At 48.6% G+C, this 22,879-nt stretch overlaps 1 protein-coding gene across 1 annotated transcript; it reads right to left on the reverse strand.

Annotated features, from left to right (window-relative positions):
- Window positions 1–264: 264 nt before the first annotated feature.
- LOC138725314 (E3 ubiquitin-protein ligase RBBP6-like) lies at window positions 265–22,783 on the reverse strand. Its single transcript, XM_069866110.1, has 8 exons — window positions 22,751–22,783; window positions 21,929–22,006; window positions 19,112–19,200; window positions 18,908–18,992; window positions 17,973–18,112; window positions 17,197–17,344; window positions 9,474–9,619; window positions 265–385 (listed from the first exon to the last, which is right to left on the reverse strand). The coding sequence occupies exons 1-8, from the start codon at window positions 22,781–22,783 to the stop codon at window positions 265–267; spliced, it is 840 nt and encodes a 279-aa protein (XP_069722211.1).
- Window positions 22,784–22,879: the final 96 nt, after the last annotated feature.

The following is a 22,879-nucleotide window of genomic DNA, read 5'->3' on the forward strand; positions in this document are numbered from 1 at the left end:
TGGTCCCATATCTTCCAAAATATTGTTGATTGCTCGGAGGTCGTGTATGAGCCTCCACTTGCCTGATTTCTTTTTGATTACAAACACAGGTGTGTTCCAAAGGCTGGTTGAAGGGATAATGTGTCCTTGTTCTTCTTGTTCTGCTATCAACTGTTCTAGGGCGGCTAATTTTTCTGTTGATATGGGCCATTGGTCCATCCATACAGGTTGCTCTGTTTCCCACGTTAAGTTTGAACAAAAGAAAATTAGAAGTGCTTTACGGAGTCACAGTCCATTGCCATATCCAGGGAAGAGCCGGGTGAGGACAGTCTGCAGTGTTTTGTTCACTTGCATGGTGTAGTTCTTGCCAAGCGGCAGCGGGTCCGGCGCCGCCTGCGGGCCCGGCCTGCACCCCGAGCCAGAGCCAGCTCTGCAGCAGAGGTGCTTGGCCGGTCGAGGTTTTGCAAGGCTGCCGCTTCACAAAACACTCCCCACTTTTGTTGCCGTAATAATTTTTGTGCAGGTGTCAGGATCATTGTAGCGAGCTGTTTACAGTCAAAAGGTGTAATTGTATTGCCTGACAGTACATTCTCCAAAAGGGATTGAGCGTAGGGAGAGGTGAGTCCCCACGTGGTAACAGTTTTCCTCAGCTCCTTTATCACATCCCAGTTAAAAGGAGTCCACTCATTGGGTGCATTCTGGCGTACGATAACTGGGAATGCAGAGGGAAGAGCATGGCCATCTGCTAATGCATCACGCTTTATCTTCTCCCAGTTACGGGCAGGATTTTTGGGTGTCGACTCTGAGGGGCTAAAATTAGGGGGCACAAGCACAGGTGACACACGGCGTCTGTTCAGTTAGATCAATTAAAGGTTGTTCTGTCCCTGATACGTCGTTAGAGTTGGAATCGCTTGCAGCCTTTTTGGCATCCCAAGCAGCAATTGTGTCCTTAACTAAACGCCAAGTCATCATCATAGAGGTAGCATTAGCATCACCACAAGAAGCCGCCTCCCAGATTAAATTGCCCGTTTCTGTCCATGTTTTTGGTCGGAATACTAGGGCACCATCCAACGGGGCTCCATTGTTACGAAGCCATTTCAGCAAAATGTGTATATTAGTCTCATCATATTTGATTCCTCTTCGAAGGAATTGGGAGCAGTAACTTAACTATTGCCTCTTGCTCTGTTGATGCACCCTGCCCCATGATTACTCAGCTCCTCACTTGTCGTCTTGACGGTGATGCCCAGGAACGTGTGAGGAGTCAGTCGGTCCTGCCGATGACCCTGTCGGAGCTGAGATTCCTGCTGGACGCTGATCGCGTTGAATACCCCATCAAATCAGGGTCACCATTTTGTGGGAATGAAACGCTGAGACGGACTCCAGATAGATGTAAAAGTGGAGACTTTTATTGTTGGAACTTACAGGTTTATATACCTTTGCTCATCTGTCCTCATTGGCCCAGGCCTATTGTCCACGCGCTCACAATCACCAGCAGCAACATTTGGTTGGCTGTCCTCCAAAACCCCACACGCTGCCTGTAAGCGCTGTCTCCACCCTGATTTGCATCTCTGATGTTCACCTCTTTGTTCAGCTTCCCACTCTTACAACCCAAGGTCAGTTCAAGAACCCCAAGTCAAAAGTATCCAACAGGTCAACCTTGCTATCACTGATTCCTACATCTACAGACTTTCTAAAGCTTTTCTTATATATTTTTTACTTTTCAGTAGAGCCCATGACACAGTTTCCCACAGCATTCTGCTTAGGAAGCTGTCAGCCTCTGGCCTGGACAGGCGCACGCTCTCCTGGGTGGAACACTGGTTGGATGGAGGGCCCAGAGAGTGGTGGGAGATGGAGTTAACTCCAGCTGGAGGCCAGTGACAAGTGGTGTCCCCAGGGCTCAGTGCTGGGTCCAGCCCTGTTCAATGTCTTTATCAATGACCTGGATGAAGGCATCGAGTGCACCCTTAGCAAGTTTGCAGACGACACTAAGCTGGGTGGAAGCGTGGATCTGCTGGAGGGTCGGGAGGCTCCAAAGGGATCCGAACAGGCTGGACCACTGGGCTGAGACCGACGGCATGAGGTTTGTCAAGGCTAAATACTGGGTCCTGCACTTGGGGCACAACAACCCTGAGCAGCTCCAGACTAGGAGAAGTCTGGCTGGAAACTGCCTGGAGGAGAAGGACCTGGGGGTGTTGGTTGACAGCGACTGAACATGAGCCAGCAGTGGCCCAGGTGGCCAAGAAGGCCAATGGCATCTTGGCTTGGATCAGAAACGGCGTGACCAGCAGGTCCAGGGAGGTTCTTCTCCCTCTGGACTCAGCACTGGTGAGACCGCTCCTGGAATGCTGTGTTCAGTTCTGGGCCCCTCACCACAAGAAGGATGTTGAGGCTCTGGAGCGAGTCCAGAGAAGAGCAACGAGGCTGCTGAAGGGGCTGGAGAACAGGCCTTATGGTGGACTCGGCACTGAGGGACGTGGTTTAGTGATTGATAGGAGTGGTTGGATTTGATGATCCTGTGGGTCTTTTCCAACCGGGTGATTCTATGATTCTATCATTCTCAGTTCCTAGGGAATGGAAAAGTCTAGGTAGAGGGCAAGATGAAATACTATGCAAGTAATAACACTAAAGCCCTAAACTCCTGCTTGTTATAAAACTGAGAACACACGGGGGAAAAAAATGTTCTAAATTTGGACCCCTGATTTTATATCAAAAGCAGAAAAGCGTGGAGTCCTTTCAACCATCAAAGCAATATTGTATATTTTCGCAAACTGAAGAGAAGTGCAAAACACTACTGAAAGCAGCCTTTGGAATGTGATTTTCCCCTCTACTTATTCTCCACTGGGATTATATGAAATTTTGTCTGTGAAAAACTGCAGACGGAAGAACCTCCTAAGTCACATGTGATTAGGAACTGGGGAATGCACAGATCTCATGGTGCTAATAAATCCCCATGGTGCTAATAAACCGTTCTACTGCTGCTCTATAGAAAAGTGTTAATCATCAGGAGATACTGCTTAGGGTCAGAACTGTGTAAGTGAAACTATTGCTTAAAAGCCTGTATTGGCAGTACCTAAAGATTAGGAGGAGCTGCAAGAACTTCTTCAAATCAGGAGCCGATTAAGCTAGGGAAATACAACCTACTGACTAGGAGACTTTCTTACATGATACAGAAATGGTTAAAGAGAGGATGCAATCAGAAATTTGCTCAAGCAAGTGCTGTCAGGGGTATCCCAGGTAGTTTGGAATAATAAAGATGAAAGTGCATTTCAGTCTGGATGAGGATTTTTCAACAGTCCCACATCTGAAAACAAGTCTGTTTATTTTTCCTTCTAAACAATATAACATCCATCCTCTATTAATTCCAGTTGCGTATTTAACACTGCTGAAAGGCAGAAGATTTCCTTTGCAGTTCACAGCAGCTCTCCTTCAGTATTGCTACCAACGTGGCTGATATTTCAAGTACTTGGCAAAGTGAACTCATCTTTCCTTCAGCTCTTCGACCCTTCCATGTTCTCGCTGCTGGAGATGCTGCCACTTTCTGCAGAGATTCCTCCAGCTCGTGTCCATGTTCATCTGCCCAATTTGCCAAATTTCTGTCTGAGAATTAATACAATTCAATCTTTGTATCTGTGCTACAAGCCTTTCTCCTTTCCTTGCGTTGCACGATTTTTTGAATGCTTTCTGAAGAATATACAAGCTGCACACATCATATGAGCCGTTTCTTCTTTCTCTATGTGATTGTTTCCCTGTATTTTTATAAGGCAGGAGAACAGGAGCTGCAAAGCCATGTCAGTATAGGCTTATGTGCATTATTAAATTATCATTATCCCATCCCATAGCTGAGCACCACAAGAACTGAGGAGACATTGCAGCTGCTTAACAGCTGTAGGAATTCCAGCCCTAGAGACCTAGGTGAATGCAAGATTACTGTGTACTTGATGTCCTTTTCCACAGTTATTATTTATGTAATTAGGATTAACAGAGGAACAAAAAAAAAAAAGCTCTTGACAAATAATATACCCGCAAAATAACAAACTGCAGTGCTGTTCGACACTAGGATTCCTCCCTGCTGAGCCACTACTTACACAGAAGCTTGCAATAAGAAATTTCCTCTCCTTGTACTCCTTTCCTAGTTGAGCAAGAGGAGTGCACAATGATGCCTTTCACAGACTCCTCTTGCTCTTGTCTTCTCCCTGCGCACACCAGCATTCAGCAGAGTTGCACCCCGGGCTCTGCCAGGCTCTTGGAGGCAGGCAGAGGAGTAAGTTTAAAGGTTTAAATCACGGTTTAAAGGTTTAATAATTTGTTGTGGCTGTGTTTGTTCTTCCCAGACTGCCTTGGCTGATACAACTCTAAGAATAAAAAAAACAACCTGAAAACCAACTAAACCAAAAATCTAGGGTCCCCATTGCTCTGGTTAGCCACATGGAGTCTCTGCAGATGGGAGCAGGAGCAAACAATCGTCCTTTCTCTCTTCTCTCCAGGACTGATCACACTGTAGTCTGAATTTTGAAGCATTTGCTTCTCCCTTCTAGGAGCCATAGGAAATCACACAGTCTGCAAAGGGGACTGAGAGAACTCCATGCAGGGAGGTTTAAGTTAACGGAGCATAGCAGAGAGAAGAAAGGCTTGTTTTCCCTCTTTCCATCCAGAAAGATCCCATAAGGACAAAAATCACTGAATCAAAACTGGATTTACAAGAGACTTGAAGTGAAAGCACTAGGATTCAGAGAAGAAAGGTAATCCACACTTGGCTCTGCCCAAGGCAAAGCTGACACGGTCACATCTGAGAAGAAGCAATTAACACCCTGTGGTCTCTTAAAACAAGATGGGAAGAAAACAAGGTGAGGGATGCTTTGGAGGACCAACAGGAGACCCACAGCAGCCCCACAGCAGCAGGTCCTGTTTCTCTGCTGAGGAAGCTTGAGCTGGAGGCAGAGAGGCATAGACAGGACCCCTCACCAGCTGCTGCCACCAGCTCTTCTCCATCCTGAGTCCACATTCAGGGAATGCGTGAGCAGCTGCAGCACAACCGAACGGCCAGTGCTGGAGCAACGCGCCACATCCCAGGGAATCTGCAAAGGGTCACCAAGAATTGTTTCCTCTTGGTCTTGTTTTTGTTTAAGGGGAAGGCTGGTGAAGTGCTGGGAGGGGTGGGGGCAATACTGCGTTGCTTTCCTGCGGATTTCACTAAGATGATGCAGCTTGCATTTTGTTGATGGGAGCATCACGGAATCAAACACAGAGATCAATATGATGAGTGAGTGTTCACTTTATTGAGCTTAGCTATTTCTTTATAAACCCTTTTCGGTTACATAACTGGGTGCCCACGAGGGTATCCACAGTGTATTCCTGGTTAAAGGTAGATGTCCATAAGGCTATTACTAACATATTATTGACTAAACTACTGCACATGCTAAGAAACCAAGTTACACTAAAATTAACTATGTTGATAGTTCTCTTTAATTATTTTTCTTTCAGCTGGTGCTTGTTCCCACTGAACTAGCTGCTGCATTCCTCCCAGCTGGCCCCTGTTTATCGTTTGGCTCTCTGTTTCAAGGCCTTGTTATAGTTGTTCAGTATTAAACAATCTCACAGCATCTGGGCCTTGTTCTCTGTAGAATGTTCCCACAGTGTTTCAATTGATTTATGAGTGTAAACACACACAGAGGTCTGTACCAGCTCAACCAAGGCAATTCAAAACCTGATGTTAGCTTAATAGGTTCGAGGTTCACTACAAGCAAAACTTAAATACATCTCCAGAAGAGTGGCATACTGAGCTTTGTCTGGTGCTTCAAAGGCACACGTCCAGGCCAATGTCCTTGGTCCCTGCCGTGCAGACCACTAGAGCAACCAACCCAGAAGGACACCTATGTGACAACTGAGGTCTCTTCACGGGGTGTTCAAAGTCTGTAATACTGGATTTAGGGTTTTCAAATGTGATCCATTTGCCCCAGCTGGAACCACTTGACCTGCAAAGTACCTTGTTAGTACCTTTCCCTTTCTATATTAAAACCTCATATAGCAAAAAAACCAGTGTCAAAGTCACATACAACTTGTTTCCTGCAAATAGAAAGCCAGGAGATGGTTAAGATTCAAGTTCATCATTACCCACACTCCTTATGTACAGAGGCTTCAATAAAAGCTTTTGATTTAGCCCATCTTACTTGGTAACTTGATTTTCTTGTTCTTAATAAATTCTTTCTGACCTGAAAACAACTTTCCTTCCCCACTAGTATAACATAAGTACCTTAATTAAATGGATGTGAACTGAACCTCATACCTGCTAGCAGGGGTGAGCACACCAAACTGGGAAAAATAACATCTCGTTCCACTGATCTCATGCTCATTTGCAGCCTGGATAGGAGCCAAGACTTTCACAAATGTGCCCTCACTGCTATTTCACAGAATCACAGAATCACAGAATAACCAGGTTGGAAGAGACCCACCGGATCATCGAGTCCAACCATTCCTACCAAACACTAAACCATATCCCTCAGCACCTCGTCCACCCGTGCCTTAAACACCTCCAGGGAAGGTGACTCAACCACCTCCCTGGGCAGCCTGTTCCAGTGCCCAATGACCCTTTCTGTAAAGAATTTTTTCCTAACGTCTAGCCTAAACCTCCCCTGGCGGAGCTTGAGGCCATTCCCTCTCGTCCTCTCCCCTGTCACTTGGGAGAAGAGGCCAGCACCCTCCTCTCTACAACCTCCTTTCAGGTAGTTGTAGAGAGCAATGAGGTCACCCCTCAGCCTCCTCTTCTCCAGGCTAAACACCCCCAGCTCTCTCAGCCGCTCCTCATAAGGCCTGTTCTCCAGCCCTTTCACCAGCTTTGTTGCTCTTCTCTGGACTCTCTCCAGAGCCTCAACATCCTTCTTATTGTGAGGGGCCCAGAACTGAACACAGTATTCGAGGAGCGGTCTCACCAGTGCCGAGTACAGAGGGAGGATAACCTCCCTGGACCTGCTGGTCACGCCGTTTCTGATACAAGCCAAGATGCCATTGGCCTTCTTGGCCACCTGGGCACACTGCTGCCTCATATTCAGTCGGCTGTCAACCAACACCCCCAGGTCCCTCTCCTCCAGGCAGCTTTCTAGACAGACTTCTCCCAGTCTGTAGCACTGCATAGGGTTGTTGTGCCCCAAGTGCAGGACCCGGCATTTGGCCTTGTTAAACCTCATGCCATTGGACTCTGCCCAGCGGTCCGGCCTGTTCAGATCCCTTTGCAGAGCCTCCCGACCCTCCAGCAGATCGACACTTCCACCCAGCTTAGTGTCGTCCGCAAACTTGCTCAGGGTGCACTCGATGCCTTCATCCAGATCATTGATGAAGACATTGAACAGGGCTGGACCCAGCACTGAGCCCTGGGGAACCCCACTTGTCACTGGCCTCCAGCTGGATTTCACACCATTTACCACCACTCTCTGGGCCCGGCCATCCAACCAGTTTTCCACCCAGGAGAGTGTGCGCCTGTCCAGCCCAGAGGCTGACAGTTTCTCAAGCAGAACGCTGTGAGAAACTGTGTCAAAGGCTTTGCTGAAGTCCAGGAAGACCACATCCACAGCCTTTCCCTCATCCAGTAGCCGGGTCACTTTGTCATAGAAGGCGATCAGGTTAGTCTGGCAAGACCTGCCTTTTGTGAACCCATGTTGACTGGGCCTGATCACCCGGTTCTCTTGCATGTGCTTCATGATAGCACTCAAGATCACCTGTTCCATGACTTTCCCTGGCACTGAGGTCAGACTGACAGGCCTGTAGTTTCCTGGGTCCTCCCTGCGGCCCTTTTTGTAGATGGGCACAACATCAGCCAGCCTCCAGTCCAGTGGGACTTCCCCAGTCTTCCAGGACTGTTGGAAGATGATGGAAAGATCACAATATCCCAAGCCCATTTCCAAGTCCCCACCCCACCCTTATGCCCCAGCCTATCTCCACGTCCCCAACTCAACTCCACTTCCCCAGCCCATCTCCATGTCCTCATCCCATCTCCACTTCTCTGCCCCATCTCATATCCTCACCTGATCTCTGCGTCCCAGTCCAGGTACAGGATCTGAGCTCATATCCACATCTCCAGCCAAGCTCCCTTTCCCCAGTCCACTTTAATGTCCTCAGACCATCTCCACATCCCCAGCCCATATCCCCATCCCCATCCCTTCTCTACCTTGCCAGGCCATCTTTACATCCAATGCCCATCTCTACTTCCCATCCAATTTCCACATGCCAAGCAAAGACCCATTTCCCCAGCCAATCTCTACATGCCAGCCAATCTCCAAGTCATCACCACATCTCCACAGACCAAGCCCATCTCAACATCCCCAGCCCACCTCCACGCTGCCAGCCCTCTCCACGTCCCAGCCCACCCCTGTACCCCAGTCATCCTCCATAGATCCCGGGCACTGCTGCCCCCTCTTAGGGAGCAGAGGGTGTCCTTGTTGCGTCCCCAGGGATTTTAGGCTGTGAAGGCACCCAGGGGTTGCCCTCAGCAGGTGGGCACATGCCTCCAGCCAGCGATGCCCCGGCCACTGGGGACAAGGTGCTGGGCCATATTGTTTTCCGTGGGAGCTGCCCACTGCAGCGCCCCAGGAGGGAGGGGTGCAGCAAGTGTAATTCATGCCCGATGTTGCCAGCCCTCCTTCAACATCTCCTCTGCACATAATGCGCAGGAAAGCATCTGGTGCATACGTACATTTAAAGATAAAATCTCTCCCAGTCAGCTCCCAAATAGAAGAACCTAAAAGATTTTTTTATAAAGCAAATTCCTTATGCATTTTCTGTTTCTGCATGTCAAAGAAAAAAAGAAAAAACATCTGGGCTCTTGCTCAGGCTGTTGCCTAGCACTGGCTGTTTGCGTCTCTCGCTTCAGGGCAGTGTCTTTTCATGAGGGCCACCAGACCTGCCTGGGAGAGGAGGGCAGGGAGGGCAGACACACTCAGAAGACAGAAAATGTGCTTTTATTGTGGCCATGAAGCGCGGGAGACCAAGGGTCAGTCTGATGACAGAAAACATGCTTTTATGGTGGACATGAAGTGCAAGAGCCCAGGGGTGGCAGAGCTTCAGCCGGTAAAAGGAAATGGGCACCTGTGAGGACAGAGTCAGAAAGCACAAAGGCAGCGAGAAGCACGGCTTACTGCCCCTTCCCTTGGGGAACATTTCTGACAAGGGATGGTTTACGGCTAAGTAGAGAGAGCGGTTGCAGGCACAGGCTGCCAGAAGGCTCTGGCACCTTACACCACCTTAAACCTCTCCACTCATCCTCCAGAAAGCAGCGGGAGCAGGCACGCTGGTGGCATCGCATCAGGCAGAGGTATAGCAGATCCACAAACCCCAGACAGCATGTCTCGCGGAGGAGGGTACTTCCTGATGGATCCGAGTAGCTGCTGTGCCTCTTTCCAGCATTCCATCTCTGATGGCATTCTGTGGGTTTGCCTTTTCCCCCAGAAGAAGACGTTACACGTAGAACTGGAATGCGTTAGGCACGTGCTTCATCACAGACATACCTAGCAAACACCTGCAGAAAGACAGGTTTGAAAAGCAAAGCCTCCTGCCGCGGAAGGCAGTGGTGCACCAGAGGGATATCTGCAGACTCTGTCTCAGGAGTGTGGAAGAAACTCTGGCAGGACTCAGCTGGCAATCCTTTTCTTGCCTGGACAGGGACATCAGGCAGCCTGCAGAATGCCCCCACACCCGCCTGTGTGAACATTGTCTTCCAAAGTCAGGCCCTTGGTAGAAGGGCTAAAGCGAACCAGCCAAAGGGATCTTCTCTGGGGAGCTGAAGCAGCAACTTGCCAGGCTGTCACTTCACTACCCCAGGGCACCCCTTGCCACCTGCTAACGCTGACATTTGTCGCTTAGGCACCTGCCGCTCTGCTTCCCGGCACCACAGAGACCTCGGCAGAGTTTGTAGAATCACAGAATCATAGAATCACCAGGCTGGAAAAGATCCACCGGATCATCGAGTCCAAGCATTCCTATCAAACACGAACCCATGCCCCTCACCACCTCGTCCACCTGTCCCTTAAACACCTCCAGGGAAGGTGACTCAACCACCTCCCTGGGCAGCTTCAGACCCTTTCCCCAAAGCACGGTGACAGAATCAGACTCTCTCCCTCTGATAAACTTCAAGAGAAAGTTTGTTCATTGACTCCTGCGAAGGTGTGATGAACCTTTGAAATAGTTTGTTCATTGACCCTTGTAAATAGCGTTTTGTATTTGCTCTAAGTAATGGACCCCGCTTTGTGCAGCATTTAAGTTAAAGGTAAACATGATGTTTTAGAATCATAGAATCATAGTATAACCAGGTTGGAAGAGACCCACTGGATCATCGACTCCAACCAGGGCTTTGGAGGGGAGGAAAACCACAAAAAAGAAGAAGAACATCATGTGACTTCGAGATAACCAATATCTGCTGAGGAGGTGAAGGAGAGGGCCTGGCAACAAGGAGAGACATGCACAGAGGAACGTCCTGTGACTTCGAGACAGCCAATGTCTACTGAGGAAGTAAAGGAGAAGGCCTAGCAACAAGGAGAGACACGCGAGCCTATAAAAGTCGAGGTCTGCTGGGGTGAGGGCGCACTGTGGAGAAGCGAAGGGCTTCCCCAGTCGCCCAGCGCTGTATTTGCTTGTCTGTCTTCTTGCTAATAAATTCTGATTCGACCTAATTGGACCAATTCCTATCTTTTACTGGGCTAAATTTATAACACTCCCCAAAGCACGGTGACAGCTTCAGATCCCCTCCCCAAAGAATGCTGGGAGCTGGTTTCCTCCCTCAAGGCATGTTGGGGGCTGGTTTCCTCCCTCAAGGCATGTTGGGAGCTGGAGTCCCTCCTCCCAGCCTGGATGGGTTTGTGGTCACACTGCCATTTTCTCTATTGGCTGCCAGAACAAAGTTCCCTTAAGTGACCCAGATCAGGAGGATGGGGTCATCTTGTGGAAAACAGATGCTCGCAAGTCCTCCCTTTTTAATCCTATCCCAGACCCGAAGGCTTCTCCTGGTGCCTGCGTAGTCTGTGACTGCAGTTTCCCATCTCTGAGGGAAGAGGGGTTTGGCTGCCTGTTTGTAGCGCTGTCAGATTACAACAGACTTTGGGATCACAGAAGAGAACTGGACAGGGACAAGCAAACGCTCAAGGTAACTGCAAAACAGAGGTGGGGCAGTCTGTAATATTCCTGTCAGGATCAGGATCTGAAGTTAAAGGATGTTTCCATTTGGAGAGCTGAGTCCTCTGGGAGCTCCAGTCTCCAGAATCCCAAACCCCCCCAGTTAAACAGAGGTCAGCCCTGATGTTTCTTTCTGCTCCTCTCTAACAGAGTTTCTCTGGTCTCTTTCTTTGGTTGGGTTTTAATCTCTGGTAGGTGACCAAGCTCTTTTCCATCAAACCACTCACAAACCTGCCCCTTGCCCGCCTTCTGCTGGGGCCAAGGCAGAGGGATGAAGCCTCGTGCTCCAAGCAAGCCTGAAGCAAAGTTGAAGTGCTGAGAAGCTCCCCTGGTGAGCCCTGAGTCGGAGCACACTTATCGAAGCCGTGGTGAGCTGCAGGAGCCCTGAACGCTGTTCATTGACGGAATGTGGTGGAAGATGGCACAGTGTATGTGGCAGCTGGGATTCAGGGGGTCCCTTAGCTTCGTGGCTGGATCGTTACTGTCCTTGCAGAGGGATGCTGGAATGCCCTGAGCGGTACAGGGGCGATTTCTGATCTGCAGCAGCAAATCTAATCATTAGGGGAGACAGAGCCTCCCTAGGTGGCATCTTTTGCTGGCTCTCCATCACCTTGTCACTGGCTTTTTGGGGCCCAGGCTGGAGGGACCCATAGGACGTGTGATGAGAATTCCATTCTCGATTTAATCAACCGGTCTTTATAGTTTGAAAGTGCACTACCTTGGTTTGTAGATATTGAAATGCTGTAATGGGATGAGGCAGTGCTTTTTTCCTGGACACTTAACTCCTGTTCATGCTGCAGTAAAGAAACACAAGGACAGCCTGGCCCTGGGAAGAAGGACTTGGCTTCTGGGAGGCTCAGAGCTGTCGATGAAGGAGAAAGGATACATCTGCAATTCTGTACTTTGCATCCTCTCGCCTCAGTTGGCATGGGAAGGCTGTGGACTTTTGTGCCTCTGGCTCAGGGCTCTCCCGTGGGCAGAGGGTTTTTCCAGATAACGCCCAGACAGCAAGAGATGAGGCTGTAGAGGGGCTGGAGTGACCTGGGCAGTGAGCGCCCTGCCAGGTATAGGATCTGGGCACGTGAGCCCTGGCCAGTTCTGCCCGCTGAGGGCTGCGTGCGAGCTCTCAGCCAGTCCCAGCTTGGCCTCCCAGGGTGGCCGCAGCTCCTTTCCGTGGCCGGATCCAGCTCAAGGGCAGTGGTGCTGGTGCTAGGCAATGATAGTGATGTTGGTAGTGGGGCAGTGATGGAGGTTCCCATCCTGCTGGTGTTGATGCCAATCAAGGTGGTATCACCCACTGGCACCCGCCACCTGGAGAGATGCCCCATCTCCCCATCCTCTCGGGGCATCTCCAGCCCAGCTAAGGTACCTGTCGGGTGGGCAGAGGCTGCGGGAACACCCACTCCCTCCCACTGTGCAAATGACCACAGGCAGAGAGAGGCGCTGCCAAGCAAAAACTCAACTCTTTTAATGAATTCAGGAAGAAATGGGGGTTTGGGAGAGGGCTGGGCTGGAGTGGGAGGGTGCAGGTCCTTGCGTCTGCATGAAATACACTGGGCCCTGGGAAGGGTGTGCAAGCAGTGCAGCTTTCCCAGGAGATTCCTTCCTGCTCTCTAAAGGGTCGTTTCCCTGTTGGGATGACCATAGGGAGCTGAATTTCCTCTGAGCTAAGCACGACTGCCGAGAGCACTGCTGCCTTTTTCCAAGGGCTCATTCTTCCCACGAGTCAGTATCAGGAAAACCCTCCTCTGTGCCAGGAGGGGCTCTGGGGGGAAGGTAGGTGGGACAGAGTCTGGAGAAGGAAGTGTAGGGTCAGCTGTGGGTTAGACAAATGGAAAAGTGAGTGCCAAGCCTGACAATATTCAAGAAGCATTTGACCAAAGCTCTCAGAGAGGAGTTGGATTCAATGATCATTGTGAGTCTCTTCAGACTCAGAACATTCTATGATTCTACACATTAAACCACTGATTGACCCGACCCACATGTAGGACCTTTCACTTGGCTTTGCTGAATCTCATGATGTTCACAGCCTTTTATTAATTTTTTTCTTAAAAATCTCCCTGCATAAGCTCACTCTGTCCTGTGTGTCTGTGAAGTTAAATGCTATGATCCAGCCCCTGGGGTCTGGCGTTTATGGGTGCCAGTTGGTGAAGTCAAGCAGAGTGTGTACGGAGCCCTGGCTTGTTGTGTCAGGAACAGGTGTGGGTCCCAGTGCAGCTCCTGGAGCGATTCAGGGTCGGTGTTTCTCAAAAACCCACCTCGTGTGGGGCCCCAGGCTGAGTGAGGCAAGCGAGAGGCTCTGTGAGGGTCTGCACCTTGCCCAGAACTGGTGGGATGGGCTGAGCGTGTGCATACAGCAGCAAGCCTCAGTCTGGCCAGCCGGGCTCTAGGGGGCTGGGGTCCGCGCTGGGCTGTCAGGTGGCAGAGGGTCCGTGCCGGCCCCTGGGGAGATGGCCGAGTGTGGGGTGCCTGTGGGAGAAAGGCGTGAGGGCTGCTTGTTTGCAGGGAGCACCAGGACGGAGCAGCCAGCGAGCAGGGGACCCGTGGGGTGGGCGAGAGGGCTGGGATCCAGGCAGGGGCACCGGGGGACAGAGGGGCCATGCCAGCGCTCAGGGGATCCTTGACCATGGCTGTGCTTGTGAGCACCCGAGAGTGTCGTGGCTGCGCCTGCACTGGTGACCTGGCTCTGCCACCCCAGGCAGGGATGTGGCTGTCTCTGAGTTTTATGTCAGTCCTGCAGCTGGGCACTGACTGAGCCTTTGGAAACTCTGCTCTGCTCCTCTCCGTCCGACACCCTCCCCTCCTTGGTGACCTGTGTGAGAAACCCTGCCAACTGTGGCTGAACCTCCAGATGACTCGGAGCTTGGGCCTCATTCCAGCCAGCACTGTCCTGCCAGCTCATGGTTTGTGCTTCCTTTTCAGTCCAAACTCTTTCAGCTGACATTCTCGCCATTTTCCTTCTGCGTGACACACTGCCCGGGGTCTCCAGGCAAAGTGATTCCTGAACTAGACCTTCTCCCCTTGCTGGAAATGAGAAGGATGCAGGCTCGAGCCAAGGGGGCCAAGCAGTCCAGCTTCTCGTGGGGCCAACACGGTGTGAGCAAATTTAGGGCTGATGCGCACAGAGCAACATCTCTGGCATGGCCACCCCCACCCCAGGGACACCCTGATTCCCTGAGCTTTTTGATGCATCCAATAGGAGGATGAAAACAAAGGTGCAAGAAGCTGTTGACTGCATTGGCTAAACAAGATGGTGTCCAGTGACATGACAAGGCTCGTCACACACAACATAGCTAATTAAAAAATCCGATTAGTTTCTACTGTGTGTGGTTTGTTCTTCAAAATAAGGTCCTAATTAATAACATGCCTGAATAATAACATTTTTATTAAATGGGAAAAAAAAAGTGTCCTGTATCACTGAGATTAAAGCTGTTATAAACTTAATCCGACTGGAATTAAATACAAGGGTCTCTGTCCACAGGAAGAATCCTGCCTACACCCCAAGCACATGGTATATTTTCTTGTCTTGTCCCAAGTGGTCAAAACCAATGTGGAGAAAAATGCTCTCTGGTTACTGGAGAGTGAAGGCAAGCACCAACAAGCCAGCCCTTGCAAAACTGCTCATACCGTTCTGTATCGTTACATTCCTGTTCTCTGTATCTTTCCTTTGACAATGGATCTCTAAACTCAGCAGCTCTGCCACTCTGAGCTTTCATATTGTGTGCTGGAACTTCTGCATATCTGTTAAAATGATTCCTCTCTCCTTCCCCTTTAGGTCTTGTTCATTGAGGGTGAGAGTGGCCTCTAAATAGGGGAGACCTTGGCCGTGAACGGTGTCTTCTGTAGGGGGATGACCTTGATCTTGAACAGGGATCACCACGGGTTCTGGACCTGGTGCCAGATTTGTGACCTTTACCCCTGCAACGATACAGTGGAGATGGTGAGTTGGAATGAGATTCGGAACAACTGAAAGCTCAGGAGTAGGAGTGACTGCAGGGAGAACCTGGTCTGAACTCAGAGCAGGAATATGAACCTCTGGAGAGAGATGAAATGCTGGAGGGAGACTTGGACCTTAAAAAAAAAAAACAACAGACAAAAAAAAAAAGTTAATTCCAAAGAGTTCCTCTCCTCATTTTTTTCCTCCCATGTTTCATCTTTTATTCTCTCCATGTGGCTCTGTGAAAGCTACTGACGTAGCGCAGCTGCCAACTGAAGAACTCGATAACATTTCAGTTTCTGCTTACAAGACACAGCAGCAGAGAACCACGGGAGATAAAGGGAGATGAAGAGGATTTCTCTCACGTGATTCCTCCAAAGCACTTTGAGGTCATAGGCAGACACAGGAAATGCATCAACTGCCCCTGTTCAGATTCCAGCTATTGCTAGTTGTTACAGAGAAGACTCAGGAAAAGAAGATTCCTGCTCCTTAACAACCGCTGCCATGTTCTAACTCTCTGTCAGCCGTCATCTGCCGCGTTTGAGCTGGCAACCTCCATAGGAAATGCCTGTCCCTGCTAATCCCTTGGATCATCCACTCCATCTCATGATCGAGAGGCAGAGTAGGGCTCTTCCTGATTCTTCCAGAAACTCTGCCTTTCTGTTATGGACACAGAAAGTAGTTACCTGCAAACTTAATGTTTCCACGCCTTTGGAATCTTTTCATATTCCATTGGTTCCTCACGAAACTCATTTGTAAATTTGTCAAGTTTGGACATCTTTGTTTCCCTGTTAAAACAAGTTGGACCTGTATTACAAAAAGCCACCAAGGAAAAAAGCCTGGCCAGTATGAGAATGTGTTCCCTGCCTGCAAATGCCAAAGGGGAAGATCCTGTTTAAGCAAAAACAGTTTAGAATTCCTACCACTTTTAGGGAAAGGTTTAGGATAACAATTACCCGGTTTCAGTTTGGTATGTTTACCCTCTGCAACAAAATAATTTTGGGAAAAAGACTGAGTTGCTTGTGCTTATGTCAGACACATGTTAGTGCAACTGCAGCCCAACCCGCTATCAGAACACAAAAATGAACAACAACGCAATTTCATTTGGAAAAATACATCCTCCTCTTTACGTATCCAGTGTCCTGTCACTGGAGAAGGAAGGGAAACAGCATCCTGGCTTGCATCAGCCACGCTGTGGCCAGCAGGACCAGGGACAGGATCCTCCCCCTGTACTTAGCATAGGGGAGATCACAAGTATATAAAGAGATAAACCAGACCCTCTGTCTCCAGGGGAGAGAAAGCACCTTAGCCATTTGAAACAGCTGAATTGAAGACATTCAAAAATGTTCGTAAAAGAACAGCATAGACTTTTCCAAGTATCTGCTCAATCGGTATCAACCAAGTGATTGATCGGGAGATTGATATCTTCTGCCCTATTGAGCCAGTATTCAAAGGCGTGGCTTTCCATCTCATCCTTTAATTATAGGTAGTTTTTATAAGTAATGATGTTTTCCTCAAAAAGCCTTCATTTTCCAGAGCCCTCCTTTCAGTCCTGCACTGGAGGTTTAGCTTGAATACTCTTACTGCAAGCACACCTTCTCTCTTTGAAAGCAAATTCCAGTTAAGCCATTTAAAAGTTAATCACCACTTGCATTCTCCACAACTGTGCACAATTATTCCCTTGTAAATCAGCTGTGGCAGAGGCTCTGTCTTATGGCCTCCTGTCACAGGATACAAACAGTAAGAGAGTGAGGGTCTGTAGGTACTCACGGTTCCCAGCCTGCTCTTCCACCTGCTGGGCACCTTCTCCTGCCTTGCTTGGGATGAGCTTTGGGAAGAGGAAAAAGAACAAGATCTCATTCATTTGAACTGAAGATAATGTTTTTACAGCAATCCTGCAGTGATGGTCACTCACCAGCTGTGGGCATGGATTGTCCTTGGGGGCCTGGGAGAACCGGTGCTGATGCTGCTGGTTGGAGTTGGACAGGAGAGCCCTTGAGAATAAATGCACACAGTTGGAAAACAAGCTCTGCTGAAATACAAGAATAACTGCATGTGTTGAAATAAAACTTCTATGCCTTTCCAACTGACCGAGAGGAAGATGGAGAAAGTCCAGGGACACTCACCAGAGCAGCAGGAGGTCTGAAAGCCACGAGGGCAGGAGGTGGAGGTGTCAGCGGTGGCTGTTCCTCTGGAACAGGATCTGAGGAGGTGGAGGATGGCTCCACCGGTAGCAAGGGAGGCTTTTTCTTCTTCTCTCTGGCATAAGCTTCCCTGGAGGAGGTGGAGGAGGAAAAAGAAAAAGGTTCTAGAGAGGTAAAGGAAAACTTCCTCAAGCTCTGCATTTATCAAAGGAAGAGAATGGATAGAATTCTAGTCTCTCCACATCAGCCTGCAAAAACACAGGCAGTCAGCTTCTCCTCCTCTTGTAGAGCCTAAGCACTAGAACATGGAGCCAGGAACTGTTCTCCCTCTGCAGAACTCTCCACCAAGGAGAAGCAAAAGCAGTTCAGCCTGTTTCAATGTGGGATCTGACAGAAGCCAGAGGGAGAGGCAATCTCAGTCCAGTAGCCCTTTGTTACATTTTGCAAGATGCCTTTGAAACACCAACCAGAAGTAAAATGCACTTTCCCAGAGAGCGACTGCACTGTGAGCATCACTGGCATGTTTTGCAGAAATAATCCTCAGTGCTCCACGAGTTTACCCAGCACCCAGGGCAGCCACAGCAGCCCCTGTGCCTGTAAGATCAGAAGGTGTCCCAGGTTCCCAGGTTAAGAGACAATGCCAATGCTTCCTCCCCTGCGATTACAGACGCTGGCCAGCTCGGGTGTGTTCCCACTCAGACATTTGCACGTTGTTTCTCTCCTCCCCTTTTGCTCAGTCCAATCAATTCCCTACTTACGCATTAAGGATTGGGATGACGTATTTCCCAGTGTTTGTCAGCATAGCCCCCTTTGTGTTGGGATCCTCCACCTCCATCAGGAAACTCCTTGGAATTCCTGTGCACTTCTTCATTCTGGGAACAGACCCAGGATGTCTGCCCTGTTCAGAACAGAAGTGCAGACAGATCTCGTCTTATGACTCATGCTGCCAATGATATTTCAACGATTACTGCCAGCAGCAAAGGCCCTTAATCCTCTCCTTTTACACAGCACAAGGGTTGTGAGACTGAAAGACCTCTTTTCCTGAATGTAGTAACAGACACGACGTTCCCAAGGCCTGAGCAGTGTTTTGAACTCAGTCGAGTTCCTTGGCTTAATGTCATGTTCTTAAGGGTGAAATATTCCTCAGCTCATCATCCCCTCAGAGCAGAGACACAAACCCGCTCCTCCTTCACAGCGCAGTTCTGAGCAAGAGCTGAAACCGGGGCTCTGAATCCGTCCCTGGAGGGACTGATATCCCCCAACTCTGTACGAAGGCTGAAGTCACACCTCATGCATTTGCAGTCAGTGACTGATGTGCAAGGGCACCAACACTCACCCAGAGACTTGGGTAATTAAAACATGCAAATATTCAGTTCACGGGGTCAACAGAAGCATCTTGGCTTTACAACAAATATTAAAACCCCTGAAGTGTAATTAAAGAGGTAAAACCAGACATATTTCCAGGAATATGGAAATAGATTAAGAACCCCATGAAAGCTCACAGAACGATATGTGGAATAAAGGTTCAAGGTATCCCTTGAATTTTGAAGGGCTCTGCAGCATCTCTGTGTAACCTCTGTCCTCAACCCCAGGAGACACAGTTCTTACGAGAACAGGTCATGGGTTTGTTTCCTCCCTGCCTGGGTAAGAAAATCCAAAGCTCAGTGACCCCAGAAGTGCCCCGCAGTCTTACCCCATCGTCTGGGCCGTTCCTGATGGAGTGGCCAGGTTTTCCACAATGGAACCAAGTATTTGATGACAGAGGTGTCTTCACGTAACTAAAAGGTTAGGGGAAGAAAAGAAAACATGGCTATGTATGTGTCTGTTCTCATCAAACAAAGATCTCTACCATTTTACATCATCTTCAAAGGACAGATTGAACATTATCAACACCTACTTGATGGGGTCACAGTCCTGGCAAGACTGGATCATCATCGCTTTTATTTTATCTTCTTCAGATGCGTCAGCGCCGGCTAGGTTGGCCGTCTGTGAAATTGGACACACGTTAGAGACACATTTTAAACCCACACGGACAAAGCCAGCACAACTCACCCCCCCCGTAAAGAGCAGCACAGCGTGAGATGAAGTTGTGTGGAAACAGCTGCTGACATACAAGAGAGATATCCTGAAGATGTTCTGGGAGCCCTCAAACCATTTCATGATGGTTCTATTTCTGCTCACCTACGGGCAAAGAGAATCCTTGGACACTCAGGACCTCAGGCTGGGTTTGCCCCATCCATAAAGACTTGTGTGACTAACCCTGGTTTCTTCCAAGAGGACTGGAGCTACGTATGGAGAACATGATACCATCCAGTACTTTCACACTGACTGTTCAGATCCAGACTGTCTGAGGGAGCAGACATCCACTGCACCATTTAACCCAGAAAGATGCATGCAAGTGTCAGTATTTACATTTTGCAGCATTCAAAGGACACAACCGAGGAGTCGAGGGAGTCGTTTCCCTTGCCAGAATTCAGCTTCAGACATGGCAGCATTAAAAGGAATCAAACATTTTACAATCCTCAGCAAGACAAAAGTTCCTTTCAGTAGAAATTTGCCCAACAGGTGCTGCAGGCGGTGCACATCTCCTCTATGAACTTCATCCTATTCAGTAATTTAACTACGGACAACAGAACCTGGCCTGTTTCCAGCTGAGTGTGTCCTTTTCACACACAAAGCGTAACAGGAACCTTACGCAGATCTGGGTCTTCCACTTGTTGAAGCCAGCTGGTTCCTTAAAGGCTTATGTATTCAAAAGTTGTTTTTATTACACACTAGTCCAAGTACAAGCAGGGTCTAAGGGCGTGACTGCGTATCAGCTGGACATTCAAATACCGCTCGTTCAGACCCACCACTCTGGGTTTTGTTTCTGTCTACATTCACTCACAAAAGCAAGCAACACCTTTCAACATTTTACACCTTGTTGGTTCATAGACATTGTTTTCCCTCAGCAGTAACAGAATCCAGATCAACATCTATGAAATCATTCCAATAACACTGACAGGAGTCCTTAAAGGTACTTGACTGATGTGTTTGAACAAAAAAGGTTTACACAACACATCCAAACCCATAAAGAATAACTAGGAGTAGACCCACATTCAAAGCTGGCATTGAATAGAGAAGAATAGAAAACAAAAATCTTGTAACAGAATCACAGAAACACTAGATTGTAAATGACCCACAGGATCCTCAAGTCCAACCATTTCTATCAATGACTAAACCATGCCCCTCAGAACCTCATCCACCCATTCTTTAAGTACCTCCAGGGAAGGTGACTCAACCACCTCCCTGGGCAGCCTGTTCCAGTGCCCAATGACCCTTTCTATGAATTTTTTTTTCCTGATGTCCAGCCTAAACCTCCCCTGGTGGAGCTTAAGGCCATTCCCTCTTTTCCTGTCCCCTGTCACCTGGGAGAAGAGCCCAGCTCCCTCCTCTCTACAACCTCTTTTCAGGGAGTTGTAGAGAGCAATGAGGTCTCCCCTCAGCCTCCTCTTCTCCAGGCTAAACACTCCCAGCTCTCTCAGCCGTTCCTCATAAGGCCTGTTCTCCAGCCCCTTCACCAGCTTCGTTGCTCTTCTCTGAACTCACTCCAGAGCCTCAACATCCTTCCTGTGGTGAGGGGCCCAGAACTGAACACAGGATTTGAGGAGCGGTCTCACCAGTGCTGAGTCCAGAGGGAGAAGAACCTCCCTGGAGCTGCTGGTCATGCCGTTTCTGATCCAAGCCAAGGTGCCATTGGCCTTTTACAACCCATTGCTTCCTCACTGAGCCAGCTCGTGCTCGAGAGGGCAGAGGCACTCACAGGGTTTAGCTGCTTTATCTTGCGCTCCTATATTTTTCTGAAATAATTAATTTTGTTCTTTTCCCCAAAATGTACCCCAATTCATTTCTGCAGTGAGAGAGGGAAGAAGTTTCCAGTGGGAGGAGATTTCTCAGGCTTGGAATTAACTTTCTATTCAGCAGGAGGAACACTCCTCTGCATTGAACTCTGCCTTCTCCCATCTCTGCAACCCGACAGACTCGTCATTTAACGTGCCAGCCCTGCGCCTGCTCTTGCAGAGCGATCACTGGTGCTGCCCCAGACAAAGTCACACTTGGTAGAGCAAAAACCACAATTGGCTGCACAGCAAAACTCGGCTGCTGTCACATTTGCTTACGTGCCACACACACACTGGTGCATTCCTGAGAACAAGGAGGGACAGGGACACCATTCAAAGAGTGCACGGCCACACAAATCCCATTGCCTTGTCTGCAGTTTGTGTCCTACAACTGATGAAATCATGGCACATTCCAAGAAGGGATCTAGAACTGTCATGACTAGAAATTCAGAAATAGCCAGGCCATTGTCCAAGCTCCAGCAACGCTTCTATTCTGGCTGGGCAGTGTCCCTGCCCCCAAAATGTCCATCACTCACACCAATTCAATTCTGCTGTAACAACTGGGCTCGTCTACAACGCAAAATCAATGAAACTAATGAAGACACAACATTGAGGCTGAGAAGGTTCTCCCCCTCTCTCTTCCCAGTTTGGGAACTGCTTGTTACAGGGCAGGATCAGAACAGACACTCATTGTAAAGGTAAAACACATAAATTTAATCATAAAAAAAGTTTTGTGCACATTGCAGTAGTTCTCAGTGACAGAGCACAGTATCAGATCTAAAAATATGAAGCAAAACCTCTTTTTTTAGCCTTTAATGAGAATATTCTCTATGTACCTTAATCAGTTTGGCCAAAGCCATCGGTGCCAAGGAGTCATAAACCTGTGTCAAGAAAATCAAACACAGAGTCAAATTCTACTACGCAAACACAGCCACAGAGAACCTTTGCTCTGCTCTGAAAGCCTGCATTGTATCCTCTGCGTGGGACTGAAAGAGGCATTTCCAGCCTGGCGTCATTTGTATTTGTTCACAACAAAGCCCAAACCTCTGGCAGCGTTAAGAGTGCTGTGAGGTTAATAAGAAGAGGCTGAAATAAGCACACCAGCTTCAGATCAGCTCGTTGCTCCACAACAGCTCAGAGAGGGATGCCTTTCAAATGCTCACAGCAGCATTGGAGTCGAAGGGGAGAGGCAGCTGCCAATTTTCAGCTAAAATGTATTTTTAAAAATAGTTCCGTTTATTTGTTTACAGACATGGGATTGGTGTTTCAACACACGCTGGTGAACTAAGGCAAAATAGCATCAATGCAGCAAGAACTGCTCCTCTGTGGGGTTTGTTATCCTCTTCAAAAACCATCATGCAAAAGTAGTCTTGAAAACCAAAAGCTGAGTGATACAGTGTGCAAATGGCAAAAGACCACTCCAAACCATCTGAGTGGCCAGGAAAAAAAGAACAGCAGAAGCTGTACAGACAGACAGATGCAGACAGACAGACGCAGAGCATGGGACTGTGTTCAGCTGTGCAAACCTTGAACCTGCAAGACCTAAACACAATTGCACATTCCCCATGTGACATAGAGCCATACAAGGAATATTCCAGCATATTCTGGGTGAAATACAATGCATTGTCACATTGCCAGCCACAAATGCCACTATTCACATGTGAATGGTGCAAATGATGGCGTTTCTCCATTTCTGCAGTGCTGAATCCAATCTATTCTATTTACAACATATTCTGTGTTTTACTGGAAAATATAATAAGTTCATGCTTGGAGAATTCCTACAAGGC

Source organism: Phaenicophaeus curvirostris, chromosome 11 (assembly GCF_032191515.1).
Source record: "Phaenicophaeus curvirostris isolate KB17595 chromosome 11, BPBGC_Pcur_1.0, whole genome shotgun sequence".
Taxonomy (NCBI): Eukaryota; Metazoa; Chordata; class Aves; order Cuculiformes; family Cuculidae; genus Phaenicophaeus; species Phaenicophaeus curvirostris.